Source organism: Cannabis sativa, chromosome 4 (assembly GCF_029168945.1).
Source record: "Cannabis sativa cultivar Pink pepper isolate KNU-18-1 chromosome 4, ASM2916894v1, whole genome shotgun sequence".
NCBI classification, from domain to species: domain Eukaryota; kingdom Viridiplantae; phylum Streptophyta; class Magnoliopsida; order Rosales; family Cannabaceae; genus Cannabis; species Cannabis sativa.
The window spans coordinates 36,907,873-36,917,803 of NC_083604.1; the positions used below are offsets into that span (position 1 = coordinate 36,907,873).

Below are 9,931 nucleotides of genomic sequence, written 5' to 3' on the forward strand. Positions count from 1 at the left end.
CAAGTAACTACAGTTACTAGTATAAGAGAACGTATTTGGATGAATGCTTATCCGAAATTTCTATTTAACAGTTGATTGATTTATTGTAATGAAAAATGATCTGGTTTTTTCTTAAAGAAAAAAAGATATTTAGATAACATTTTTAGTCTGCGAGAAATTTTAAGTAAAGCATTATTAGATATAATCTAGACAATGTTTTCAGTCTACGCCTTTCAAGCTGACTTTATTTGTTTGTTCCCTAGTGTTTATTGATATCCTTTTGGTTCTTGTTATTCTACCATAAGCAAGAACATGAACATGAACCTTATGTATGAAACTGAAAAGCAAAATATGCTTACTTTAAACCCACTTGAAATAAATTTTACTCATGTATTAATAATTTAACAATATAGTTAGTAACGATATGCCAAAAAGATGGTGTAGAAACTTGGATCTATACAGATGAATCTTAAATTATGAGGATGGTACACACTGCACAGAAAAGAATTACAAGTTGCAAATGGTACTTGCCTCCATTGTCGAGAATAAATTTTAATCTGAACGCTGGGACTAAATGAAATAAATATACATTGAGTGAGGCCGCCCTTGGTACAATGCAGTGTGCGCAGAGAGCCACATGGATGACTGATGTGTTTTCAGGCACATAAAAAATTCATGTTCATGTGGTTTGGTCTTCAATGCCTCATTGCAGGCTCTCCCATACACATAACATTGTTCCACCATTAGAAGTTCAATTGTAGTTGGAGGATTTTACATAATATTGCCACCCTATAAAGAAACCATGAAACTAGTATGAATTTACAAGTAGAAATGCAGTAGCTCATATGAACCTAAATCAATGATTTACACTTCAAGGTAGCTACACTAAAAAGTTCCTTTAGTTGTAAAAGTTCAGAAACAAATCACATACTAAATAGTTTTAAGATGGATGAATTTACAGCACTATAGTAGTCTAAAAATGACATAAAATGCGAATAGTATCAGGACTTTGTAATAAAACATTTCACTTGCCTACTTGTACGTATATATGTACATATAAAAATAAATATGTATTAAAAAAATATCTATGTATATTTTAAAAGTAAAACATATTATCTTTAATTTTAACTACAAATACGATTAACAAATACATCAACAATCCAGAGAGAGAATGTATCAATAGTAAAAAGAATATAAGGGTCAGAAGTAGATTTTAAAACTTACCTATATCTCAGGTGAAAGTCTTCAGTTAACTGGTCAAGCACCACTAAATCCACTGGTGTTGCAAGCTTGAATACTATCAGAATCTTGAACTATCCTCTTTGGCATTCTGTTTGATCCCCCACAGATGCCTCTTAAACTGCTCTGGATGTCAGCAGCCAATGGGTTCGAAAAAGCACTTCCGTTTTGGTGCTGAAACCTGTTGGGTGAGAAAACCATCCCAGACCCAGAATTAGGAAACATTTGACAAGAATAGCGGCCTTCAGCTCTGCGCCAGAACTTGGAGCTCAAGAACTCTGTACCAGGCAGCTTGCAGCATGTGTTTTCTGCAAAGTCGGAGATCGGAAACCTTCCACTTGATACAGCCAAATCGTATGACATTTCATCTAGAGCGATCTCTAGGCCACGGACTCGTGTCTCCAAAGAATTCAATCCATATTGGGAACTCCCAATAAATCTCTGGTTCCAGTAAAAGAAGAATACATTAGTTAGCAGAAAAGACTCTTAAAAGTGTATCCAAGCAAAATGCACAAACCAACACGTCCACTCTGATTAACTTGACAAGCAATAATAACCTTTTAAAAGGATTTTATTTTATATAATTTTTAATGAAGAGGCTGAAAACAAGCATTGTTCAGTCAATACACACCTGAAGAAGGTCTAAAAGACTCGATTGCTGGTTTTCAATCTGAATAAGTTGTTCACGGATCTTTGAGAGATCTTCAGCATCCTTGGGATTCTCGTAAACTTCTTCAGCAGCATTGTCATGGACAACATCTGAACCATGGTATTCATTATCATCATCAAATGGAACCACGCGAGAGCCCGATCTCAAACGACCAAATTTTTGAACTTCTCCTTCGAGAATCTTACTAACGAGGGCATGTTTAGTTTCCTGCCTCGCATTTCTAGACTGCTTCTCCCCAGATTCAGAAACCAGAGAATCGTTCTTTCCACCAACATTGTCCTCACAAGCCACCTTCGTGGAAGGAGAACTTGGCACTGCAATTCCAATTTTCCAATGAGATGCTTTCTTCGGATGGTCCACCTTACCGAACATGGTTGGGGTAGAATTTCTGTCTTTACTTTTTAAAGGAATTCCTTTTTTGGCACTGTTAGGCAAGGAACCATCAGACTCAGATGGAGGGGACCGGTTAGTGGGGACTCTTTTCTTTGGTTGAGGAGTCTCATAACCGCTGTCTTGGGAGCTTTTAGGGAGAGGAGGAAAACATCGACCAATCCCATTATCTAGCCCAACACAATGACAAGGGTAAAAGAAAACCAAAATGTTAGGTTGATTATGAAATTAAAATGCCTCACCCGAACTGATCTTCAAATATTCGGGAAAATCATGAAATTGTATAGTTACCAAATGAATCAAAATTCAAAGGACTCGTGAGCAAAATACCAAAGCGTTTACCTTGAGAAGAAGATCTTGATTGAAGTGGAAGAGGAATCTCCGCGGAGGCATTCAGCTCCTTCCATAACTCTAATGTTTGATTCATAATCTCACGGACAACCTTGACCTGTTAACACCATATCCAAAAGCCGAAACAGAAGAAAAAATCTTTTAGAAGCTAAATCACTACTACTATTCAAAAATTAAGAAACTTTTCTTTCTTGCCAGTATATTTTTCAAGAATCCAAACAAAAAGAGGACACCACAAATCGGGAAAACGTTCTCTCATACCTTGTCAAATCTCCGATTTTCCAATGCATTCAAACATGAAGCCTTGTACTCTGACGCCAAAATCTTCTCTACAACGGCTACTCTTCCCAAAGCTTCAGCAGCAGCCTTCCTCACCGCCCAATCGTCGCTACATAAGAAGTCCGACACGCTCGGCACAAGCCAATCTAACGCACTCTTACTCGACGCGCCACCGGCGCCAACAATGCTACCGACGAGAACCAGTAACGCTGACTTGGCTTTGAACCCGTCGCTCTTAGTCAACTTCCCTAACCTCGGCAAGCTCCGTCGTAACTGAGCCACGTCAGGGTCCGGCGCCGCCTCGATCGCGGCGGCGAGGCACAAAGCAGAGCCGATCTGGGAGTTGAGGTCCTGATCAAGCGAGAGAACGTCCATTAGAGGTTTGTGGAAAGCAGTCGCGAACGGCGGCCTTGTGATCCGCGCCGACATGGCGGAGACGGCGTCCACGCATGCCATTCGAACAACGGAGTCAGAATCACGGAGACGGCGAACGAGGGTAGAGATCATCTTGGGAAGAAAGGGAGTTAGAGAATCGCCATGGGAGTTCGAAAGAAGGCCTAGGAGGCTCACGCATTGCCTCCGTACGTGAGGCTTGGAGGAATCATCAGTGTTGTGAATGCAACTCAGGAACGGCGAGAAAGAATCATGACCGAGGCCCCGAGCGATGGACTCGAGCTCGGAGGTGGCAAGGGCCAACGTGTCTCGGTCGGAGAGCTTGTTGAGGCAGTTTATGACTCGGTTCCTAAGATCCTGAGTTGACCCGGCGAGTTGAGGAGAGGCGACGCCGCTGAGCGAGTTCCTCCGCGAGTTGGACATTGAAGGCGAGGGGTTATTAGCAGTTATGGTGATTGATGCCGCCGCTTGAGGCGGTTACCGGTCACAATTATAAATTTGGCGGCAGAATTTGGAGGGTTTTGTAGTGTATGTGTGTGTGTGTGAGAGAGAGAGTTTTTTGATATGGAAAGTTTTGAGGAGTGAGTGGGTGGGTTTATGGATTTTGCCTTGATAATTTAATTCAAAAAAACACAAAAATAACCGGAAAAAATTACAATTTATGTATTTTATGTTGTATTTAGTGAGCACCCAAATTTAAACTGAGGGGTCAATATTGTTCTTTTGTAAGTGAGTGGGCTGTTTTTTCTTTGTATAAAATGTTAAAATTGGATGAAAATTTGTAATTTATTATTAAATGTAATATAAGGTAAAAAATAAATAACAACAAAAATATTAGATTGAATAATTAAGACATTAAAAATAAATTTTATTAGTAGAGGTTCAAAAAAATAAAATTAAAATATAATAAATTAAACATATTTTTATTGGAATAAAAACTCATAACTTTCAATATATGTATGAAATAATTTTAATATTATACCGAAGTTATAAAAATTGCTTTTATTTAGAAGATATGCTGATTGTATTATTATTATTATGTTGTAGTTAATTTTTTTTGTTTGTATAAATATTTTCTTATTATTATTTTATTGTTATTTTAATATTATCTTCTTATTATTTTTATATAGTTTTTTAATTATTTTTTTTATTTTTATAAAATATCATAAAATTAAATATAAAAAATTACACGTAAAATTTTAAAAATTTATTAAAATTAATGTTTTATTTAATTATACCTAAGCTTTTTTAAATGTTGTGGCACGGGATTAGGATTAGTGGACTCGTTGTACAATTGGCGTGGACGGTCCCCTCAATTATTATTATTTATTTATTGTTTTAGTAGTTAAATCACAATAAAATAAATAAATAAATAAAGAATTCTCTCTGTTGATATACATTATCCTCTTAATTAATACTGATGAAGATAAAGAAAAGTAGGCATAATAATTTTATGATTATTAGAAATTAGAAAGTTTGTTTATGTTCTTTCAACTTTTATAATAATTTTTAGTTATTTCTGCATCTGAAAATACATGTATACGTACGGTGATTAATATTGTTATTTAAAACATTAATATATGAGTAACATAGTCATATGTATTTTATTTATTTTGTTTGAAACCACACCTAGTTATTTGTATTTCGATGCAAATGAAATATAATATTTATCTTTATTATATGTATTCTTGTCACCATTTCCGTAATCTCTTACGATCAAATTGGAAATGTCAATTTTTGGACCTGTCAGTATATTTTGTGACAGTAATATCGGCAGCTATTTCTGACTTTTTTCACCTCACAATTTTGGACCTGTCAGTGTATTTATTTGAGAGTGTGAAATTGTCCTAAGTTATAATTGAAGAAAGAGTAATTTGCGGCATAAATACCTAAGTTTAACTTCCAGTTGTAAATAAATATCTAAGTTTAATTTTTGGCGGTAATAATACCTAAGTTATAATTCTAGAACTTTTGTAGGTACCTGACTGTTAATTATTAAGTAAATTGCCACGTGACAATTCCTAATTGGTCCAAGTCATTAAATTTTTTATTTTTAAAAAAAAATTAATTAAAATATACTAATAAGAAGTGACACGTGGATGATAACATAATATTTTAACAGTTAGGTACTTACAGAGTTTCAAAAATATAACTTAGGTATTATTACCGCCAAAAATTAAACTTAGGTATTTATTTGCAACTGGGAGTTAAACTTAGGTATTTATGCCGCAAATTACTCTTGAAGAAATTATACTTAAATTTATAGAAAAGTGTTACCGTCAACCTCTTATTACAATTTCTTAATTAATTTTTACGCCTAAAAAATATGTCGAAATATTTTTATCACGACGGTGTTTGTTATACTTACAACATCATCTTTATAAATTTTTGAAAAATTTTAAATAGTTTACAGTGTTGAAAATACGTTTGAAGTTTTTTGAACACGTGTGGTAAATTAAAATATCGGAAACTCTATTTTTGGTACGGTAAATTATTTAAAATTTTAAAATAATATTTGGTCATGTGATTTGAAAATAAAAATTGACTAAAAGATTATTATGTAAGGTTGTAATTAGCACTTCTCAAATTTATATACTTATTGTATTTAAAGTTCACGAGATTAGTTGTTATTATTTTTTATTTTTTTTTTAAAGGAAAGATTAGTTAGTTAATTTTTAACCAAACTAACACTTAATAATTTCAACCATTTATCAAACATTATAATGAGTTTAATTAGTTAAATGTCAATTTTATTTTATTTATTTATTTAAAGGGTGTCAAATACCATTAGAATATTTCAATTATTTATTTATTAAAAAAAAAGAGTCAAATGATTCGGGGTTAAATAATTTTGGGTACGTGTTAAGTTGTTAACGATACAGTTATTAAGGAACATATATTAAGGTTCTCCGTTTCATGGAAACCTGAGATGCCACATGGGGAGTCAGCTGAATTATTAGGCCAACCACGTTACCAAATGCCGATTAATAGGGCTGTAAATTTTTTTTTAGATATAATCAATTAGTAAGGCTGGTTCGAGGAGGTGCTGCTGCCGATTGTGAATTGCTGCTTTATTAATCATGTGTAATTTTAATTATCGCGTCAAAAAAAAATTAAAAAATTAATAAGGCTGTAATTATAGAGAGATTTATAAAATAGACTTATGGCCGTTAAATTATATATTTTGGTAAATTAGTCCTTAATTTTTTTTCTTTTTTATATAATTAAACCTCAAACTATATAAGTTTTAGCAAAGGTCCTTAAATTTTATTTTCTAATAAATTGGTCCCCAAATTTTATTTTCTTAGAAACATAAAGTTATTACTCTTAAATAATAGTATTTTATTTATTTATTTATTTTTGTATTAATTTAAATAGTTTGATATTAATATATTATTAAATTAAATAAGTATATTTTTTTATTTATATGTATTTATTTATCGAGATTTTTAAAAATAAATTAAATGAAAGTTTTAGAAATTAAATAATTAAGACGAAGGATTTTACGTGATTTAGGTATTAATTATCCCTAATCTACGAGTCAGTATATTGATCTTATAGGTTTTTGAAATGTATTAGAAGTAGTGTTTGTAATATTAAATCCTCTTTATTTCTCTAGGTTTTTCTTGAAGAAGAAGAAGAAAGCTTTGAGGATATTTTGGTAGAGCTTCGGCTATCTTTTTTTTGGTCCCCCCCTATGAAGAAATGAAGGGGTTTATATAGGCTAAAGTTCGGGTTCGAGCATACCCGTGATCTGTTTAGGATTTTTGGTAAAAAGCTCGCCCATTATTGAGGTGAAATACATTTAGGGAAATTTACATAATATACTTAATTTTGTCATTTTTTACATATATACTGTCTGGCGGTAATGTTTATATTTTTACTGTGTATATTGTTTAAACTTTATACGGCAGCCTTCTTTCATCTGTGTATGACCTAGCAACATGATAGGACCCATCCAAAGTGTGCCTGTGTGAGCCTATGTGTTTAATTTCATTATAGATGCATGTAGGTTGTTGTTGCTAAAATAAATTATCATAGTTCTTGATAGAATTTATTTAGGCCCATTTAGTTTTTGGGCCTATTCAATTAATAACAGTTGTTCTTATTAAGGTTAAATTCCTCTCTTTTTGGCCTTGTGTGAGAGTTGGGAGCCTTAGTAGTGGGTACGACATACTGAACCCAGCATACCCTCACATGAACCACCCCAATTGTGAAGGCCCATTTGCCTGATTTGAATAACTGTACTAGGTTAATTAAACTAGTTTAACATAATAAAATTGATTAGCAACATAATTAATTTCATTTATTTTGAAATTAATTTAAGAAAATTATAGTTTAAAGAATTTTTTTATTCTAAGCTAAACTATATGTATTTTCTTGTATTTAATTAAATATAGAATTATAACCATCTAGATTTTTTTTGGAAGCTTAATTTAAATTTTTCATTAAATATTCCTATTTAAGTTGATATTTAGTTATCTTCAACTAACCAACTTAAATCTGAATATCTTTTGGATTTAAAATTTCAAAATTAAGGTGAGGAATTTTAGGCATTGGTTATTAAGATTCTTTAGATATTTTTTAAGTTAATATCTTTTTGAATATTAACTTAAAATGGAATATTTTAGATATTTTTTTAAGTTAATATCTTTTCGAATATTAACTTAAAATAGAATATTTTCAAATTAAGTGGTTACAACTTAATTTTTGATATTTAATTAAATTTAACTTTGAAAAATATTTAAGTTCTAGATTTTTTCTAATACAACTTAAATTAGATATTTTTTTCAAATTTTGTGGAAAAGATACTTAGTCAATAAAATATTTTCTAGATAGTAATTTCTAGACTATTTATTATTTCTAATATTTAATAGGAAAATATTATAAATTGTGAAATTAATTATATAATTAATTTTGGTACAATTTATTTTAAGTATATTTTTCCTGGTATTAAACTAGAGATTAATAATTAAGCCTTCTCTACACTTAATTATTTATTTCTTGAATTTAATACATTTAATTAATTTGAAAATTAAATATCTAAGTTGATTTTCATCATCATACTTAAATATTTCTTTTTCTTGACACTTAATTAAATAGAAAATTATTTTTAGTTGAAATTTATTTTTTCAACTAAATTTAAATAATTTTCAAAATATATTTTTTCTTTATTTTATTAATCAAATTTCGAAATTGCATTTCTTAACTGCTGGAATTTCGAATTTTATTTGAAAAATAGATTAAAGTTGTAAATTATTTATTTTAATTTTGGACCAACTTAAATCAATGATTTTTTTTTCATTAATTGATTAAATTAAATAAATTGAATTAAAGTATATTATTAGAAATTGAATTAATTAGTCAAAGGAAAATCTAGATAGATGATATTTTTGCTTGAAGTATTTTTCTAGTGTATTTAATTAAATAGAAAATTAATATTTAAGTTGATTTTCATCATCATACTTAAATATTTGAAATTTTTCTTATATATTTAATTAAATAGGAAAATTATATTTTTTGTTGTAAATTAATTTTATTAATTAATTTTGGGCCAACATTAAATTAGAATAATTTTTTCAGGATTAATTTTTTATTTTAACATGCATTTTCGAAAATTGTGTCCTAGAATACTTTAATTTTTTGAAATGCAATATATATTTATAGAAAATTAAATTTGAGTTGTAAATTAATTTAAATTAATTTTGTAACAACTTAAATTGAATATTTTTCTAAATATTTATTGGGAATTATTACTAAGATGGAAATAATTCATGTTATTTTCATATCCATCTAAGTAAAATTTATAAATATTAAATTAAAATTTATATTTAGAATTTTTCATTCTAAATTGGAAATTTTAAATAAATATATATTTAAAATAAATAAATTAAATAAAGAGAATCAAAGACAATACAACTCACTTTAAATAATGAGCTTGATTATTATTAAGATATTCGATCTCCATTGTTGGTCTTACAAAAGTTAAATGTTTTCAATATAACCTCTAGACGCTAGACTTCGTCCCCCTATGGATGGTTATTCGTTGAACGCATTTAACACCGTAAGATTTCATTTGATAAGTGTTTTGTGAGTTTTCGTCTCTATTTAGACTCTCCCCTACGGTGACTACTTAGAGATAAACTCATAAAACATGAAACAATGGTGGAAGCTCATAAAATAAGAATGACTTGACTCTCGCCTAGCGGGACAACGTTGGATTCTTATTTTGATCGAATAAAAGGTTGCTAGAATGGTTTCTATTTTAGATGAGCTGACAATTCTATTCAATAAATGATACTTTGACTCTCGCCTACCGGGACACTGTATCAGTTTGTTGAAAACCTTGGAAATTATTTAGGATTGTATGTTTTAGTATTTTCACTAGTCATTCCTACTTGCTATATGTTTATAATTTCTGAATTGTGTATGAATTTATATTGAACCATGTTATTTTCTGTTATTAAGTTGTAGTTTAATTTCGAATCTTCATTGTTGGTCTAACATGTTTGTTTTTCTAATGAGATAAATCCCTAATGGATTTTCACCATTAGACATACATAATAGTGTAAGATCTCGAAAGATAAATATTGTATATACGACATCTAGCTGTTCATCAACTGATGACAC

The 9,931-nt window shown here is 30.3% G+C and overlaps 1 protein-coding gene across 1 annotated transcript; it reads right to left on the reverse strand.

Moving 5' to 3' along the window:
• Positions 1–331: 331 nt before the first annotated feature.
• On the reverse strand, positions 332–3,912 carry LOC133037020 (TORTIFOLIA1-like protein 4). The gene is made up of 5 exons (XM_061113815.1): positions 2,891–3,912; positions 2,621–2,726; positions 1,850–2,448; positions 1,204–1,659; positions 332–768 (listed from the first exon to the last, which is right to left on the reverse strand). Exons 1-4 carry the CDS (start codon positions 3,722–3,724, stop codon positions 1,237–1,239), a joined length of 1,962 nt encoding a protein of 653 aa, XP_060969798.1. The 5' UTR covers positions 3,725–3,912; the 3' UTR covers positions 332–768; positions 1,204–1,236.
• Between the last annotated feature and the right edge of the window lie 6,019 nt (positions 3,913–9,931).

Coding starts and splice junctions, on each gene's coding strand:
- LOC133037020 (XM_061113815.1), bottom strand. CDS start 3,724: ATGTCCAACTCGCGGAGGAACTCGCTCAGCGGCGTCGCCTCTCCTCAA. Junction 2,449..2,620: donor ATCAAGATCTTCTTCTCAAG/GTAAACGCTTTG, acceptor GTGTTGGGCTAG/ATAATGGGATTGGTCGATGT. Junction 1,660..1,849: donor GTCTTTTAGACCTTCTTCAG/GTGTGTATTGAC, acceptor TACTGGAACCAG/AGATTTATTGGGAGTTCCCA.